General features: G+C 30.6%; 3 protein-coding genes across 5 annotated transcripts in view; 1 reads left to right on the top strand and 2 right to left on the bottom strand.

The window, feature by feature from the left end:
• Positions 1-653: 653 nt before the first annotated feature.
• LOC130450580 (protein pelota) lies at positions 654-3350 on the bottom strand. 2 transcript variants are annotated; one of them, XM_056789039.1, is made up of 7 exons: positions 3152-3350; positions 2634-2877; positions 2306-2560; positions 1929-2151; positions 1678-1870; positions 1518-1624; positions 654-1381 (listed from the first exon to the last, which is right to left on the bottom strand). In XM_056789039.1, exons 1-7 carry the CDS (start codon positions 3190-3192, stop codon positions 1296-1298), a joined length of 1149 nt encoding a protein of 382 aa, XP_056645017.1. In that variant the 5' UTR covers positions 3193-3350; the 3' UTR covers positions 654-1295. The 2 variants fall into 2 exon arrangements, with proteins under 2 accessions (XP_056645017.1, XP_056645018.1); XM_056789040.1 differs by lacking the exon at positions 3152-3350 and adding an exon at positions 2974-3135 and having other exon boundaries at positions 705-1381; positions 2634-2915.
• A 2925-nt stretch (positions 3351-6275) lies between these two features.
• On the top strand, positions 6276-15028 carry LOC130450903 (uncharacterized). Of its 2 annotated transcripts, none has more exons than XM_056789612.1 (8): positions 6276-6405; positions 9394-9570; positions 9918-10061; positions 10311-10634; positions 11042-11461; positions 13082-13231; positions 13285-13457; positions 14929-15028. In XM_056789612.1, the coding sequence occupies exons 1-7, from the start codon at positions 6351-6353 to the stop codon at positions 13446-13448; spliced, it is 1434 nt and encodes a 477-aa protein (XP_056645590.1). In that variant the 5' UTR covers positions 6276-6350; the 3' UTR covers positions 13449-13457; positions 14929-15028. The 2 variants fall into 2 exon arrangements, with proteins under 2 accessions (XP_056645590.1, XP_056645591.1); XM_056789613.1 differs by having other exon boundaries at positions 13288-13457.
• Positions 15029-16073: 1045 nt separating this feature from the next.
• LOC130451516 (5-hydroxytryptamine receptor-like) overlaps positions 16074-19622 on the bottom strand; it is a 161341-nt gene continuing 157792 nt past the window's right edge. The window contains exon 6 of the mRNA XM_056790573.1: positions 16074-19455. The gene's annotated coding sequence lies outside the window, so the exon portion shown is untranslated. The remainder of the gene's footprint in view (positions 19456-19622) is intronic.

Consider the following 19622-nt stretch of genomic DNA (forward strand, 5'->3'; position numbering starts at 1 on the left):
TATCATTTTTAGATGAATTATCAGCCCTCGAAATCAATCCTATAATTTTGTACCATCTTGTATTTATATTCAATGGAGAGTAGACGAATTGATTCTGCTATTATCTCCATCTTTTGACCATTAATTGAAGAACTATATGAATATTGATTCATATCCTCTTCGAAAAACCGAATTGCAAGGAGAAAAATATAGTGTGCGTCAGCATAGCTCTAATTAGATTCGGAAGTCTTTTTCAGTTGGATTTGGGGTTAATATCATTTAAATTATGAATTTTTATATTTTCTTATATAAAGCTAGTGGGCAATAATTTTTCGTTTAATACTATTGTTTATGGTTTACACTGTGTAAAGTAATTTATTGTACACTTTTCTGATAAAAACACCTTTAGCACGATTTATACGAGGACGAAGTCTTTCTTACTATTTTTATTTAATATCTTTCGGAGTTTAAATTCAGTGCTAATAGAATAAATAATAAAATAGAGTATGTACAATGACGGATCCTGTATTGTGGCATGTTGCACAACCATAGTGGATAAACTATTTTAAACAGTGCATAATTGTAATAAATACACTTTTGTCGTCAATTGGTTCCTCGTGTTACTCAACTGCCAAATGTTTTTAATTTGGAAAGACTTAAAAATTATTACACCAACAACAGTGATTTAATTAGCCAGCTCTGATTATAAGTAAATAGTTGTCACGTTTCTGATTCATTCATTTCAACACATCTTTTAATGGAAACATATACAGTTTCAGATGAACAAGATTTATAATTTGTTAACTGAGAAGATTAATACAATATAAAAAGCTGCATTCATATTGTAAAAAATGTAAGAAAAATATTTCTATTTTTTATTTTTAGATTAAAAAGAACTATTCATAACAATTTATAATAAAAATTATATAAATACAATTCACTGAAATCAATTAAGAAATCTTTATAAAAAGAAGTTGTGAAATAGTTTTTTTCTTTGTGGTTTCAAATTACACTATTTCTGTGGATGTTATAAAGTTTATTATTCAAATTATATTAAAATACGATAGTTTTTGATTAACACATAAATTTTAACAATGCCAGCTTATTTTATTATTCAAATATCTCTTGTTGATAATTAATAAAAGTATTCTATTTCTATAGTTGCTTTTCAATTTTTATACAAAAAACAACAGAATATTTTAGGAGTCATATTGCAATTTGTATTTTGAAATTGTATTTCCTTTTGCATTAAATTAAAATCTGGATATAAAAATTAAAATTCACGATGATCTATCTAGCCAGAGATAACAACTTGATTATTCATTTTCTTCATCAGTATCCTCCTCCAATTCAGGCATCGGAAATCTTAAAATGGCTGCAATACCCGTTAATTGCTCCAGTTCTGAAACAACATTCATATATGACTCTATTAAAAATGTATATCAACATTATCTACAAAAACTGTATTATTGAAATAGCAAAAACTTAAAGCCAGTTGTGATGGCCTCCAGATAAATTACAAGAAAATTACTACATACGTTCTCCTGAAATGTGAAGACTTGAAAATATTCTCACTTCACCACCAGAATCTCTGACAGAATCTACTAAATCCACATATTCCTTGCGCAGCTTTACATCTTGGCATCTATAAAAAGTGTATATAGATATGAAACAATATATCAGTTTGGAGCTACTCACCTAAATAAGTTGTCCGAAATAAGCAAAATTTCAACAGCTTGTTCAGCATTAGCAGCTTCTACATGTTTCTTACCATAGAAAGCTTTTGATGGTTCACATTGCAGCATAGTGTAAAAATTTTCCAAAATTTTCACTTCACCTGCAGCTTTAGTATCTGATATTTTATTAACTACCGATGGATCTTGGAGCACCTCTGCAACAACAAATAGCCTTAAATAATAAATTTTTGATAACAGTTTCAACATTGTTACCTTGTAAAGAATGTTTAAATCCCGAAGAAGAATGAACTAGCATGAACTTTGGTTTGTTATCTAATAACACTTTATTGTCTGTTTTTACAGCTGTTTGAAACATGTATTCATAAAATTGATCCTTCACAAATCCCGGAGATGCTATCAGTACACATTTAACAACATCAAAGTTAACATGTCTGAGAATAGCCTGCATGACATTGTCATAGAATTTAGCTAAGCCCTAAAATCCATAAATTTTTCTGAAACCCTGTTAACCAGTTTTATCTAAGGACACTGTTTGCATTTTTTGATTTTTTGCATATAAAAACATAATGTTTGGGCCAAATCAGTATTAATTATTACAATTATATCTATGTGACTTCATCAGTTGATACCTTTTCATGTTGTTGGACAAAACCTTTTCTCTTTCTGGGAATATTGACATCAATCTTCGCTCTCACTAAAGTCATACTAGAAGTAATTAGACAGATATGTGCAAGACCTTCCTGCATAATGACAGCAGCCACATCTGCACTTTTTGTTGGATCACATGCCATGTCTATGCGTTCTAGAGATACAGAATCCCATTCATGTTTTTTGAGTGAAAATTTTCGGTTCAGTTCGAGATCTAATGTGTGATAAGCTCCCATCTGTAAAGTAATAAAATGAATTGGAACAATCAATATATTTATCATATCATATCAATGATTTGATTGAACATACCTTTACATATTGATTTTCTTCAATATTTCTTCCTTTCAATCTTAACATACATGCTTGTGTATCAAAATCTATGTTCTCCACTGAAATGGTTAATGTTGTTCTTACTCTGTTGGAAGACGAAGAACCAGTTGAAGATTCAGTCTGTACCTTTCTAATGGTGGTGCTTCTTACAGAATCCCCTTCAGCAATGAGATTATAAGCATGCCACATATCTTCCGATTCTTCTGGGATGAGCACAACCGTACTATAATTTAGAGTACAATAATTACAGTAAACATATTTCTGGGATGGAAAGAAATATGTTAATAAAGCAAAGTGACTAGTAAAAATTTGAACATACTGGAATGTTTCAATTGAAAATTGTTGTAAGTGAAGATCTTTTTAAATATATTTAATTCTTATGAGCTAGTATATATTGTTCGTATTTGTTTTTAAACATAAGGATATACATTTTGAATATTTCAGCAGGTGTTTAAATACATGTGACATAACCTTTAATACTTCTGAGTTGTACTTACCCCTCTCCATTTTTATCGAGATCTTGACTTATTAGTTTCATATTGAATGATTTTTTAGCATACTCATATTTACTAATACTTTAATAAATTTATTTATAGATAACATAATTTTTAAGCTGTTCATGACACACAAAAATTTGACATTATTGCTTACTTAAATATTGTCATTGTAGCCAACCTCAAATCTCTAAACATAACTAATATGAAAAATCACCTACTTTTCAATTGAGGTAGTTTAAAAGCGAAAGTCCTGAATAAGTCTTGCCTCGTAGTAAATATCAAAATTTATTTTTTCAAACTACACCTAGGAAATCAAACATATTGCAATAATAAGTGAATAAAAACATCCCTATAAAATATGTTGATGCTGCTTTTCTAAAACTAAATAGATATTTGGTTTGATGTTAGACTAAGTTCTAATTTTAAAGCGAATGTAAGTTGATTGTGTATTTGTTTTTGGTACGTACAAAAACAGCCAAAGTTTTGTCACGATCACTGTCTTTAGTTGGATAATGAAAAATAATTCAGGAGCACGTCATAGCTCGGAGGTATTTAATCATTTAGTCTCAAACTTATGTTGGCAACGCTGATTGCTGGATTTTCCTGAATTTTTGCATTTTATTACGCGGATTTTCTTAAAAATTCTACGTATGCGTAAAAAAATAACCGTTTTAACTGTCCGCGTTATAGGATATATTCAATTTGACAATATTTTATGATTATTATATTTCTGCATTAAATATTATACAATTATATAATTTACCCGAGTATGCCCACGACAGCTTATGGTTAATATAAAATATCAAATCGAATAATGCAAAGATAAAATAGAATGAAATTCAATCTTCATCCTTTTCAAGTTCTTCGCAAAATTCCCAGATAAATTTGTTTTATTTGAGGATTTCGCCTCATCTTAAACTCTAAAAATGGAATGAAAAAGAAAGGCAAAGCACTTTTTATGTCGTCCTTATGGGTTATTTTTATTGATGGATTCTAGTGATCGAAATTGTTCCCTTTAAAGATGCACATTGTTAAAATAACATTGGTTTAATATATGTGATGGAGTGATAAACGACCTGTTTGAAAAGTCTAAGTCGAATTTAATGTAATAAAAAGTTACTTGCATATAACAATAAGCGTATTATATCATCCTAGCTTCAGTTTTTGCCAATTAGGATAAGAATACCATTAATTTCGGCTCTAGAGTAAACAAATTATGACGTAAATATTGAAAATAATTGCTTCAGTTTAATTTTATCATTACTTCGTCTAGTTTATTTTGTTTATTGTTTCTATAATATTTCAAAATTGATAATTAGCTTTCATCAACTATTGTTAACTATTTACTGAGTAGGTAATTGCCAACAATTATATTTTCTTCCACTGAAGCGATCACTTGCTAATAAAGAAATTTAATTTCGTTATGATGTGGCGAAAAAAGGAATTTTAACCAATCCTCACACTTATCCTTAATTTATAATCTATTCTAAAACATCTGTTCAAGTTAGTTTTAGAGGATAATTATCCTTTCCTAGTATACTTCAATATAGGTCGACAACGGATGTAGTACCTACATCCAATGAAACAAATAATGGAAAAACACATTCGTACCAAATAGACATAGAGGTGCTCTTAATTAATTTTCAACAGGACTTTGACTAAATAAAAAAAATCAATAATTATAAAACTAATAATTAAAAACTTAAAGCTCAGCGAGTTAAGTGGTTGGGGTATATATGGAGAGAAAGAACAAAATTTGCAGCGTGCAATATGATGCAATGGGATTCCGGTGGAAGAAAAAGAGAAAGCAGGTCTAGGACAATTTGGTTAAAAAGGAAGATGACCTAAGGAGAGTGGAGGTTATAAACTAACAGAAAAAAGACAAGAAATAGAAAGTTTTGGCGAGAAATAAGCTGGAAGGTGTAGACTATAAATTACGTAGACTGATCTACCAACAAGAGGACCTAGAGAGCATGTTCGCGGCGCAACCCCATTAGGAGCGTTGAGCCATTATTACGTATTATGAAAAGCTGTTGTTAGTATTTTGGATTACGTCAGTGATTTCTTGTAGTATAGAAGGCGTTTCGCTTATCGCTTTTGGAGGTTGACCATAATGAGGACCAATACTTTTCCAACGTCTTTTTTGATGGCATAGGATGGTCGATGTTGTTATCAGGCGTAGCTCCAATTTTTCTGTAAATTACTTTTTGGTTGCTATGAAATATGTTGTTCTGTTCTTTCTTTTTTGTGCACTTGTTGATGTTCTGGATATTGTGTGTAAGTACTCACTTTCTTGAGTACTTTTTTATGCGATTTCTTAAGCGTTTAGACTTTAGACGGTTTTGGAAATTTCTCATCATCCGTTCGGCGTCCGAGCTCGCTCATAATAGTATCGATGGAACGTTTTAGGCAACGTTGCCACCAGGGTGGTTTATTTATGTTATTTGTACGGATCTTTATCACGTTCTTTTGCTGATTGTGTAGACGGGTACTAAAACAGCTCCACAGTACATGAGTGAATTAAACTGTTCCTTGCAGAAGCTTCCTATATGAGTCTACTCCTGCAATGATATTATTGGAGTATTTGTTGGTTCTCAATTTTTTTGAATTAGGTGTCTATTTTGTCGAATATGCAAATCTGGATCCGGTTATTGTCAAAAATGACCCACGGTTGATTACCACCATTTCTTGGTCCTATCGGTCATAATGCTCTTGATACTAGTGACCCTATGTAATAAAATTAAGTCTTCTTGAGTTACGAGTACATGATCAACGAAAAGCAGTGTACGGAAAATACTATTAGAATACAAATCGCACTGGTAACTGAGAAAAGTAGAGATATGTGATGAATGAAGAACTACGAGTTAAAAGGAGCAGAAATAAAGATATTGAGTAATTTCATTTGAGAAAAATAATATATGCATTTTATTCATGAAAGTTGTAATGTTAATATTCGAACAAAAGAAACCTTGACTTTATCTTCAACTTTCAACATTTAATCATGTTGGAAAATTATGTTTTTGTCGTTGTGTTATTTATCTCATTATCTAGTTTACAATTTTTTACTTATAATTGAGGTAATTAGCTTGAGTTTCCTTACCATTTATCTGTAACCAATAAAAAGCCAGGTACATATTTTCAACTATTTACATTAAAAAAACCCTCAAATGGTATTATAGTTTCGCGAAGGGACATCACAATGAAAAGTTATATAAAGTCAATATTATTTTCATACTTACTACATATAGCAACAGGTAACAGTAGTTCTTAACATTAATTGTATAATTTTTCTAGAATCTTTATATTTAATATTTGAAAAATTGCATTGGAAAATAGTTCCATACACATTCAAAGTTGAGGCATCTGAATTTAGACTGTATATACTATAGTAATATATGCATTAAATCACAATTTGACGATTGCTTCAGTTATCAAATATTCTTAGAAATATTTCCTTCATATCACAGAATTTTATATAAAAAAAGAGTTTGTACAGATTTTTGAATTGATATTGGAACAACTATACAGAACACTAAATCGCCCCAATATGAAAACATTAAAGAGTTCATTGTTTATGGAATATCGCATATTTGATTGTCATATAAAATTGCTGGTACTATAGTGATTAACAACATAATGTTTATTTTGTAACCGAAGTGCATTTTAAATTACGCAATCAGTACTCATTTTCTATACTTCTCCTTTTAGTATAATGAATCATGGATTTTCTTTTCTATGAATTCTCACTTACCAGTGGTGACTACGATTTTCATCTTTTCTTTACTTATCGTGTGTCAATCTTTGTGATTGCACCGGTATTTGCTAAACAATATTCAGTCACACAATTCTTCCATAAATTGATATACTTTCGTGTAATATTTGGCTACTTAATCATCGAGTGCATGGTTCACATGAAGTAAAGACACATGTAGTGTCTCACTTACTACTATTTATAATAGAGATGGTACTATGGATATGATAATTTTTATGTGTTTTGACAAATATCAAATATTTCAAGAGGAGACTTTCAATTGGCCTTCTTGAAAAATCTGATTTCCAAGAAAATCTGGGGAAGATAAGAGGAAGAGTTTATATTCTCTTTTTGGTAGGTACGTTGCATAACGAATATACTGGATGGAAATATGGAACTGTTATTTTCCTATATAAAAAGTTTTTCCATAAGTAACACGTAACACTTTTTTCGGGATATCTAGAATTTATTTAATAATATTTGGAATCATCAGAAGATCAGTGATATCGAGGATATAATAACAATGATAATAATTCTAGCATGTTATGATCCTAAAAATTCTAATATATTGTGAAAAACACGCGAAGTGACCAAAAAATTAATGTATCTAAGAACCGTTAAGAAAATATCTTACGAACTACTATTTCTAGAGACTTACACTAGCTATAGTATATACCAACTATCAACACCAAAAACTATGAGAAATTTAATATTGGGGATTCAAATAATGTTAGTAGGTAACAGCAAATATCTATAGCGAAAGATAATCATGTTTATAGACGTGATCAGTCATTTAATATGATACATCAGAAAATAATTAATAAATAAATAAAGAAAACTAACGCGGTTCTTTCCCTGGATGTTGTGGAGACGATTAGCAATAATGTTTAAGACAAACACAATAAGAACATAGCCAAGTAAACCGAGTCTGTCGGATTGAGGAGGACACCAAACATCATATTTTTATATTTTGAAACAACAGCTTTGAAAATCTGAACTCGTTGTCTCCAATAGTTTGCTATGATTTTTTTGATGTCACCAGTCTATGAGCTTTTTGAACATTAATAGAATTTCCATGTGCTAATTTAGCGTTGTATTTTAATAGTAAAAAATACCATTGGGGAATATGATTGACTTATATAATATTTTTGACTGGAGTGTACAAGCATTGATGATGTCCAACGACCAAGGCGCCCAAAAGAGGTGGTTATACCAGAAGTGTGTTCACACTATTTCACATGTATACTATTTGAATTTGAACAAGCTATTTAAGGAAAAATAGAAAGGATTTTTTTGTCAAACAAATCCTGAATTCACTACTAGTCACTACACACCTGAATCACACAGGCAGTATCTGCCTAGGTTAGACCCGCAACAGTGGACTAGCAGAGCTATGTACTCCGTGTCTTGAGATAAGTATACACGGAGTATTGCTTATCCACCACTACTTCAGAAATCGATAAAAATAATTGTCAAATGCAATAAAATGGAACTTCGAATTGCTTCAGAACCCACCACATTCTCCAGATATGGCCCCAGCGATTTTTAGTGGTTTTTTTATTCCTGTAAGAAAGCTCCAATGATACAAATATCAATTAAATGAGGAAGTCGGCGCTAAAACAGAAGATTGATATTGAGACTGGAAAAGCATAATTATACCAGTCGCAAAGGAAACCATCTGGATGGATGGATTCAAATTTAACATTCATTTTTTGTTCACTAGATCGGAAAATTATCGATCAATGATTTATATACATGATCAATTAAAACTGAACCTGCACCTTGATTATTTATATCTATTTGTCTAATATGGTTTTAAAGCGATATAGAAACTAGTGGATAACTACATAAAAACCTTGAAAATGGACTACTTAAAAAAATTGGATTATAAAAATGGATGTATTAGTTGTTCTCGACGAGGCTATTGAGCAAAACCTGTGACAGTGTCCTTATATAGGCAAAAACTCTCTTATTAACTGGTATACATATGGTTCAAAAACCATCCCACGTTCAGGCGCCCCTAAAAGAAAGGGTTTCGGAAGAGGTAGGAAATAGATAGATTGGATAGATTAGGTTGGATCACATATCTACATCTACTTCTACTTTATCTACATTCGAACAAGTCTACAGGTTAGCCTTGGTCAGTTGGACCTCAATAAAAACATACTCACTTACAAAATGCGGAAAATCTGATTATATATGATTATTCTCGTTAAAACGTTTGATCTTATTAGATTATTATTTCTTCTGAGGTTTTGAAAAGTTTTGTCCAGCTTCTTGTTTTTTGTCTCCAGGAATTTCAATGTTTTAACGTATCAATTCGATTAATGAAGCCTTCAAATGAATACTGTTTAGTGAGAGAGAAAAGATCTTCTTGTATGCAGCAAACAGTCGGTGTTCATTAAAATGTATCAGTATTTAAGCAGTAACAGATGCAGATATATACAATATTTTTTGTAATTCGTTGGCAATTAATTCATATTCCATTTAGTATCAGTTCGGGCCAGATCGTCTGGTTTGGGGGGAGGATTACAGTCGTCAAACACCTGGGATGTTTCACACAATGGGCTCAACTTTGGGTCAGGTGGAGTTGGTAGCTTTCTATCAGATATAATGGGTGGTAATAGTGCAGGTTTAGGAAGAGGAGGAACAAATGGAGAAGAAGGAGGTAAATATCTACAACACGTATTTGAGAAAAAAAATCAATGGGCTTAATAATTGATAGTTAATAATAATCAATTTATAATTGATTGAAAACGATAGTTCAATATTCATAATAGATACTTCCTCAATTTCTATGAATTTTTTTTCTAAGTTGAGCTATCTATAGGTTTAGGAAAATCAATGCAAGAAATATAAATATTTGATGAATTCTGTATTCGTTATGGTGAGTATAATATTAAAGAAGGTGTCTACTTTGGTGCTATATGCAATTTGGAATTTCCTTTTTTTTATTTATTTATTTCCGGTAGTTTTCAATTTTTTGACATGATCATTTTCAAGACTTTTTTTAAGTACACAGGACAGGAAATGGACAAAAACAAGAATCACAAAGTTTCTCAGTAAGTTTATTACTTGGAAATATTGCTAACAGCATCTCGTCACTTGGAGACAACATGGAAAAAGCAATTGGAAAAGCAGTATCTATTATGGCAGGAGGTAAGGTGTAGTTTATAAAATTTATGATAGTATCATAATTTTTGGTCTATTTTAATAAAATGAATTGTTTTTCTCTCACTTTTTACGTGTTCCTGTTTTCCTCAATGATCCTCGTCTTCTTTTTAATTTAGCTATTTAGGATATTTGAAATTTTCCGTGTCCGACTTCTTATGTGACATATTTTGATACCAACCAAACTATTGGGCCTATATGAATAGTTATCTTATTTTTCATCTCATTTTTTTGTAGGAAATAACAATTTAAGCGGAAGTGGTAAATCAGGTTATTCCGTCGAAAGTTCAGTAAACATTGACATACCATCATTTTTGACAGAGGTCCTAGAGGCTCCAATTAAGTTAGTGCGAACGATGGTGCGTTTGGTCGTGAATTTGTCTTGGAACCTAATAACATTACAGTTCAAAGCATTGAAAATTCCTTTCTCTATTATCAATAGAGTTGTTTCTATAACTAGAACGGTCGTAGCAGCAGTCATCTCAAGATTATTGAATGCAGTCTTAAAAATAAATTCATTGAATGCTGAAATAGTTTCTGGAGCAATTGGAGCTGTGGAATGTGAGTATATAAGAATATTTTATTACATACCTATAGTGATTCTGTCTTTTGAAATCAATATTTCTTAAAAATATCACAAGTGAATGTTTTCTAGTTTTGACACGATTTTGAATAATGATCTAGAGGATTGAATCTTACCAATGATTGAATTTAAGGATGATAAGGATAATATTTGGGCGTAGTGAAAAGAGTAAACAGACAATGTTTCGTTTCTTTGATTCTATCAATGAATCCTATCATTATTCCGAATATAACTATCAATCGTTCATGTTTTTTTTTGTTTTTATTTTTAAATTTGTACCTATATATTTCATTAAATGAAAAATACTAAGTTGTGGAGAAACCATGTTAATTGGAACCAAACTCCAAGATATTATTGAATTATCGTATCTATTTTTTATTTTCAGCTACTGTAGGATATATAATTAGTACATTAGCTGACGTGCTAATATCTGGAATACAGACAACTTCTAATATAATCGGCTTTAGTGGAGATCGTCTTATGACAATTACTAAAACTGCCTTTAAAACAGGCATAAATTTATCAACTAACTTGAAAAATTCAGTAGAAGATGGCGTGAAATTTTTAAACTTAGATAAAATACCCAATTTGCCTGGAATTAGAAACATTATTTCCATAATTTCCGATGGTGTTAACTATGGATCAAGTGTTGTGTCCAAACAATTTAACAAATTATTACAATTCATAAATAAAATTATATATGAAAATCAAGATTTCTTTATACCGCTTTTTAAACAAATGGACAACATCTTTTTGGCAGTACGCGATGCAATAAACAGAATTGTGGATGGCGGACAATATACAGGTAAATATTTTTCAGTCGTTGGTATAACCTTAGGAACGTAGTAACACTTCAACAATTAAACTACCTAATGATTGATTGAAAAACAGTTATATTTATAATAAACAAAATATATTTTTACAATTTTTACCTCACGTCTATGGAGGGTAGAGGTGAGGAGAGCCATCTCGGTGTATCGAAAAGTGTTTGTTGAAAGGAAACAAATTAAGGTGGCGCTATAGTAGCAAGTGGAAGAATTTTGAAAAAAGCGCCACAAACTATTAGAATAGGATAGTAAATTATATTCTTTATTTATTTCAAAGAAACTATTAATCTACAAATTCATTCGAAAATTGTACATAAAATATATAACTGCTAAATTCATATCATTTCTACTTACTACACTAGCGCTATTTTGGCGAGTTTTCGTATTATAATTTGCTGTTTACAGCTGGACACTTTTTCAACTAATCCCCCATACAAGACGGTTCACCTCTACCAGAGTCAAAAAATACGAATTTGTGGTATGATATTTGAAAATTTTTTTTGGTACTTGTTTCTATAATATACAACAAGTTTATATTTAAATGACAGTTGATAATGTTAAAAAATGATGTTAGATTACTTGGTAGGAATATTCGAACCAAACTTCAAAATTAGAACGGGAACAGACTGGAAAAATAACTTGTGTCCAAGTGCGTATTTCATTGTAGTTTCGAAGAAGCGTGTGTCTGTATGGAAGGAAATGGCTCGGATACCATTGTCAAATATAGACCTAACAAAAACACATTATTCAACTTTTGCATCTCTTAATGAATACAATTTATCTCTTTGATATCTGAAAGCCTCTGCGCATCAGTACATACCTCATACCAAATTGAATCAAGTAATACAGCGGAAGAAAAATTTCCCCAAATTGTCATAGAGTCCAGAAGAACTATCGTGTTTTCAAAAATCTTTTTCCAGTGAACTGCAGAGCCCATAAAAATAGAAGAAAAACGGTTATCATTTCGAAGTGACGGAATTTAATTCAATTAATTAAGGACCTTCATTCAACTGGATAAGGATTCAGATGAAAATGTTGCATCGAGTTACTAACGTTGCAGTATGTAACAAAATTGTTCTTTCTCTTGAAATTAGAAGAATTCTTCTGTAGCTGTTTGGATTTGAATAGCATGGCATTCCATTGGAGAGGGTCTCAAATGACATCTCTTGAGCCTATGGAGTATCATGGCAGAAGGAATATTCGATTGCCTATTTGTTTCTTTTCGTTTTCTTCTTTGACTGTTCAAAGAGAAGCAAATAATGAGATGAATAATAAATAGAGGATATGGTTTATTGCCATTTATTCCTTATAATAATACAATAAACGTTAGGAAAATGTGATATTTATTTAATGTATGTGAAATTTATCCGTCAAATATCAAAAATATTAGGTATATATTTATAACAATATATTAACTGTACTCTAAGATGCAGACGATATGTCAATTTTCGCCATAAAATGGTTTTTTAAAGAAAAAGTAGAAGCTGGAATAAATAAATACCATTTCCTGATAAATGGAACATTCTCAGTTAACAAGCCATAAAACTACATTTTAAAACAAAATCTTATTCACTAATCTGTTTATTTCATTATTCTAGAAATAGGTGAAATGTTTGGAAAAATGCAGAATCTTTTATCTCCTCTGATGAATAGAAATTGGCCATTTATAGGCGGATTTAATGGAACAATGAAAAATATTTGTTCTATGGTACAGGATGAATGTACAAAATATGCAGACTATTCCGAAGGTATGTTTGTTCAATTGTTATCCTAAAATAATTTATATACATATTTACCGAAGTAGGAGATGATTGTTCAGGAGGACCTCTAGAAGAATCAGGATCCGATTTTGATGGAGAAACATTTAACAGCAATGAACGTTCAAGTAGTACACTATTAGATGGAGGTAATAATGGGGGAGTTGAGTTTGGTGGAGACGAAATATCTACTGCTAATAACGGCTAGACTAAACCTGTAAGTTGGAAGTAGCGGTTTTATGCTAATAGTTAAATAGTCTAATAATAGTAAAATATGTATTGAAATAATAAATGGGACCACCACTGATCTGGAGCACTCTTTGAAATATCATAATATTACACTTATACATTTGTCGTCTCATTACTTCTGATATCTTATTATTCATTCTGTAAGTAACTTTCTTTTCTTATGCATGTAGCTCTTTATTAGTACATGACCAGACCTAATACTATTGTCTGTAGTTCCGATCTTATACAAATGCTAATTTGAGCACTGTAGTACGGCTCCGCGTTTTAAAAGACATAATACATGTAGGTACACATTTCTCCCAACAACTTCCTCAATAAAACAATAATCTTAAAACTGACCGATACCTGACACAGGGAATTTCAAGTTACTTTCTCGGTAATTCCATGTATTCCTACATCTCTCTATCTTCTTATTGTTCCTTACTGACACGAACTCAGGCGAAACGTTTTGTATTGAAGTGAATCCTCATGTCTTGGGGCAGCAGTAGTTATCGAACTTTTATTATCGTGCTACCTCTTCGCAATCCTCGACCCTAAGATTGGCGCTCATAGTTACAATGTTATTATTACCTTCATAATTTACAATTGAGTCGCTGACAAAGCAAGGAAGTTTCTATCTCCATCCAACCATATTTTAGGGAGCTCGGTGATAGGATTTGTCAAGTTTGACAACGCAAATCATCTACGATACTTAATTTAACTATGCCGATATTGAATCCATATGAGTAGCAATTTTTATTGCCAATAAATAGGGCAACATCATCCATTGCTCAATTTCTAGTGCAAAAAAAGAGCTTCTTCATATTTGATAGTTTGTTTGGTAAAATCACTTGGTCTGATTTGATCAGGTTCAAAAACCGAGTGATCAATTAGTGGTGATTCATGTCGATAACATATATTCTGGAAAATTTGGTAATCATTTGCAATAACTATCAATTTCAAATTATTTTTAAAACTAAATACATTCTGATACGGATAAATAAATATTTCCAATTAACGTTTGGATTTTTCTCCTTTATAATAATTTCAAATTTGCTACATCCTTATAACGGACCTTTTCCCCTCATTATGAACATTTGCAGATAGTGGCTATAGTTATTTTTCTATTTTTCTAAAGGTATATAATAACCAAACCTACCGCGGCCGTGCTTAGCTATTACCCATTGCTTGTTTACTGGGTATAGAGGCTATATTATCGCAAATTGTAAACAAGAATGATTTTTTTGGAGAACACTCCACATCTAAGAAAGTTGCTTGCAAATTCTAGTGTAGTTTATGTTGAATCTTTCATTTCTTGCCATACATAAATATAGACTGATTGCGTATCATATATTCACCTCCCTTATATGTTTTGTTAAGATTTTGTGTTACATTTATAGTTTACATGTCAAATTTAGACAGTAAGTGATTTCTTGATGTATTTTTTCTCATTATTTTAGCACAAACCATTCTATAATGAAATTTACATAAATAAGCAAATGAAGATAATGCATTATTGGATCTAAATGCGTTGCTATTGAATATAGAATTTAATCTAAATTAATTGTGTTTTTTTTCTATTTTTTAAACTGAAATAGTTCGAATTAGTACTACTTCTTTGTTAAAATGTTTTATTAACATATAGTATCCCTACTGTACAGGAACCCATTCGAAAACTTATTACATCTCACTTCAGTTATAACAATAGAATAATGAGGACATAATATAATGTTAAAAATAATTTTATGATTACTCCTTATGTCACAATGTATCAATCGTACGCTTCTTATACGAAGTATAAAACATCTATTAAACCATACAGTATAAAGAGATAAACATTACTATCAAAGGGTTTTCTTTGGAAATATGACGATAGAAATCATATTCAAAATAAACTAAAGCTTCATCAAAGCTGTGAAATTCTAGTTTCTCAAGTGCCATTTTTAAGAAAAGTTGTACAACCTCTGCAAACAACTCATTTACCACACATATGATATCATTATCCGAAGAAAATAGTTAATCAAGCAAGTGGTGCTTAAATTTTGGAATCAGCCGATAGTACCACATTTTCCATTCTTGAATTAATGATGCAATTTACTTTATGCACCCACCAAATTTACTCTTTTAGCTCAGTATTCAATTACCGCACCATGCTCGAAACGATACATTTTGATACTGAGATGTGACTCGCGAACTCAGGTTTATACTGTAAGCACGCTTCACCGGTATAAGTATAAGTCTATATACATTAGGTGAAAATGGGACGTAATGATCAGCTCTCATACCTCACTAATTATAATTAACCTATAAACTATATGTTTGATTAAAATCCATAAATTATCTGCCGAAAAAAGAAAATTGAATCTATGTGAAATAGAAAACTTTATACTCGCTTTACCTGTTACATATTATACTGCAAATTAACAATAAATTAATAAAAATAACTAGGATCGCATGAGATAAAATACCTTAATTATAATAAATTAATGATTATTGTTAGTAGATTATTGGCATATTCATGTGAGCGTTTTTGTTTATGACCCACGGGATCAATGCGGTTTTAGAGTATAAAAAGGAGTAGAAAAAACAAAACGAGATATGATTATTGTATATTCATTTATATTACATTTTTGGGATACTTAACATAAAAAACTAAATTCATGAATACATTTGATCAACGTATGTTTTATGATTTTAATGAATTTAGTTCAATAAATAATTTAATCCTCGACAATCTTTGGGCTCAAAAGAATGTCGATGATATAATAAAAAAATTAACATAGTATTTACTATAACCTGCGTGCAGGACTACATTGAGAAGCACTTTCCATTAAAGGAATTCTTCTATCAATTTCATCAAATAGCTTCATTTGTTGATGTCACCAGAATAGATCGTTTTTATCTTTGTTTTGAAATGATTTACTTTTGACCCACAAGAGTGACGAACTAAGGTGAAATATATTGCGATTTCTATTTAAACAAAGGAGCATGATGTGACAAACAAGGAGAACGAAATATTCCTAATCAATAATACCTATGTCGATTAAACCATGATTTAAGTGTGCATATAAAAAAGTTAAGAATTAATATCGGTTGTTTCCCATATTTTGTTAATTGTATAGAACCTTTAAATGGAAATTGACACTTTATTTTCTCATATTGAGTAGGAAGTTTGATTATCCCGAATTTCAGGATATTCGTATAGAGCAATGAAATTATTATTATCATTACTTCAATACACCGTTTCTGAAACTTCCAGAACTGATAGTATCTTTTGTAAAAGCTAATTTTTATCAAGATAGGGCATTTTTTCATTAGAGTTAACAGATTCAGTATTCAAATGTTTAATCACCAAGTACTTCATACGTATAGTATGTAGCTCGATTGATGACAGTCTCCATTGCCTAGAAAACTGGGAAGTTGACTAGATTATAGCAAAAAAAAGATGAGGAATAACCGTACTAGTACATCATTTGTATATCAGGCGATAATATCGTGATTTTTCATTCAAAACAACGGTAAGAATCAAATGGTATCGCTGAAAGTTTTATTGGTTATTTCAGAGGATTTAGAAAAATGGTAATTTCATTAAGCAGTTTTTCTTCAAATAGTTATTTGTGCGTAAGGAGTATTTGGATACTGATTGCATTAAATACAAACTGTTTTCAATTTTCTATATCTGTAAAATGTTTTCAAGATCAATATAGCTGAAAGTTTAATAAAATCGAATAATTGATGACCAAATAATTTTACTGCAATGCGGGTACATGAGGAATCGTCTTGGATGTATCACAGTTAACAGACATACAGTGCTAGTCAACAGTGCTAGTCATAAGTTTTCACAGCATCAGACATACATAAGCCAGTCTGAACTTATCTGATATGACAAGCGTCGTCACCTGGTTATCGTGGTTGATATTTTCCAACGAGATTCGATAACAAATGACACCTCTCTTAGATATTGAAAAATCTTTTCAATGGTATCAATAATTGTTTATGCTAGTTTCGCAGAATATAATCAGACTGCTGATTAAAATTAAATTTTTAATGCAAATATAACTAGATCACAACAGCTAACGTTCAGTTTCCACATTGTAAGCTAACATAGGTAGTGAAGTCACCAATTGATATAGTTTTTGATTAAAGTATTATGCATCCGATGAAAAAAGTACTTTGATAGTACGATTCAAAGCTTGTTTATGGAAAAAGAAACGTTATTTTGATCAAAATTTTCCCCATGTAAATGATTGTACATCACAAATTTTAACTAGATATCGAGATAGATAAAACCACATATTATTTAATAGATATAGAGATTTTTTACATTAAACGTTTCATAACATTATTGCAGATATTTGATGTTTTATACTTATTATTCACAATATGTTCTAAATTAGATATATACAAAATATTTACATATATTTCTTATATAACATAATTTATTTACAATAACCTGGTTCTTTCAAATATTGGATAGGGGTTACAAATATTTTGAATATATAAAAATATTTATATTTATTGTACATAGATAAATTGAGAGTTGAATATATCCCATAAATATATACATATATACAAGTTTTTACATCACAAATAAATGTATGAAGTAATGGACATGAAACGTTCTAAAAATCGTTTATTTCTAGTGTTGTTTGTTATATTGGTATTGTTCAGAGAGTTTTCCAAAAATTTCCGAATATCAAGTTTGCGATATGTAATTAATGAAATATACTGACCTATCTATTCTGGTGGACCGTAGCTTTTTAGGCCCCTTGAAACTTGTTTAACGCTCATTTATATAGTGGAATAAAACGGTGGATATCAAATATTCCCAATGAGCTAGCTAGGCTCATTTGTTTGAAACTCAATAACTGTTGTTAGTTTATATTATGAAATTGGGTGTTCGATCGTGCATATTTTCGAGTCCAGGATATGGAAATCATTCAGGAAAACTTTGAACACGTGTATAGATATTAGAAATCTTCGAATACCTAGAATGCTTTGAGCATAAAACATAGTGATTACGATGCATAATTAAAAGGTAATAGAATATCTAATTGAGTATAATACATTCTCATTGAAAGAATAAAATTGTCAGTTTCAGATGCTTTGCTTTTAATTTTTTGCATGAAAAATATATTGATTCCATTCAAAATATCCTACTTTAGCGAAACAAACACTTCTATTCGTTAGTAGTACTTCAATCGTAAATGAGTAGATAAACACTACCATTCCACATTACTTCAGACACTGCTTGTGAAATCCTTGCTGATAACAAGAGTTATTAACAGCTATTTTTGTGAAGTGAAAACCTTGTTTCGTGCAAAATTGAGCGTAAGAGAAAATTCACGTTTTAGTTGAAGGTGGAACTAGTAGTGAACAGCGGAGCAAACAAAATTCCTTTATTAGGGTGAAAGTGTTTTCACATGTTACGTATCGCGCTTTTCTGCTGTTAATGATCAAAACTACACTTCTCTATTTATTGATACAAACAAGGTTAAAATCGATATGAGTAAAATGAAAATTTCATGAAGTAACATAGGACTATTTCAAACTATTAGCAAAAATGTAAATGATTGATGATTTCTATTTAAATAAACATGTTGAAGTTGATCCTGAGTTATATGTAGTTACATTTTTACAAACTGTCAATTGAGCCAAACAAATATTGTAGCGTTTAAAGATAGTAATTAATTAGATATCGATATATTTATATAAATGTAATTAGTCATAAGGATACCCGCTTTCCCGTTTTATGAGTCTAATATATTTTTTTATATTTTAAATTAAGACGAAACTAAAAGATCGCTGTTTAAAAACTTTGCATTTCAAGTATAACTCTCCTGTTTTCGCTACTTGTACTGCTGTTATCCATGTCTATATTCGGTGAGATCGTATTAAGTGATCTCCTACCTTCGGATCAGTCACATTTGAATGTAACATTTCTTGATCCGCTCGCAACTGCAGGTGCTGCAACTATCGCGGCTAATCTGAAACAAGCATAAAACTTATGCATCACTGCCTTCTGGAGTACAGCAAAGGTAGTATAAACAACGGACAATAGTACCTATACAATAGAATAATATAAGTGCCAGGAATGCGTCAATAGATAATCATATTTATATGTATAGTATTCTGATGACGTTGTAGTAGATAT

This window comes from Diorhabda sublineata, chromosome X (assembly GCF_026230105.1).
Source record: "Diorhabda sublineata isolate icDioSubl1.1 chromosome X, icDioSubl1.1, whole genome shotgun sequence".
NCBI lineage: Eukaryota > Metazoa > Arthropoda > Insecta > Coleoptera > Chrysomelidae > Diorhabda > Diorhabda sublineata.

Bases quoted from the DNA above. Each gene is read 5' to 3' on its own strand.
- LOC130450580 (XM_056789039.1), bottom strand. From the start codon at position 3,192: ATGAAACTAATAAGTCAAGATCTCGATAAAAATGGAGAGGG. The intron at 1,871-1,928 runs GTAACAATGTTG...TTGTTGTTGCAG, and splicing joins ATTTAAACATTCTTTACAAG to AGGTGCTCCAAGATCCATCG. The intron at 1,625-1,677 runs GTGAGTAGCTCC...CACTTTTTATAG, and splicing joins ATTTCGGACAACTTATTTAG to ATGCCAAGATGTAAAGCTGC.
- LOC130450903 (XM_056789612.1), top strand. From the start codon at position 6,351: ATGAAAAGTTATATAAAGTCAATATTATTTTCATACTTACTACATATA. The intron at 10,062-10,310 runs GTAAGGTGTAGT...ATTTTTTTGTAG, and splicing joins AGTATCTATTATGGCAGGAG to GAAATAACAATTTAAGCGGA. The intron at 11,462-13,081 runs GTAAATATTTTT...TCATTATTCTAG, and splicing joins GGATGGCGGACAATATACAG to AAATAGGTGAAATGTTTGGA.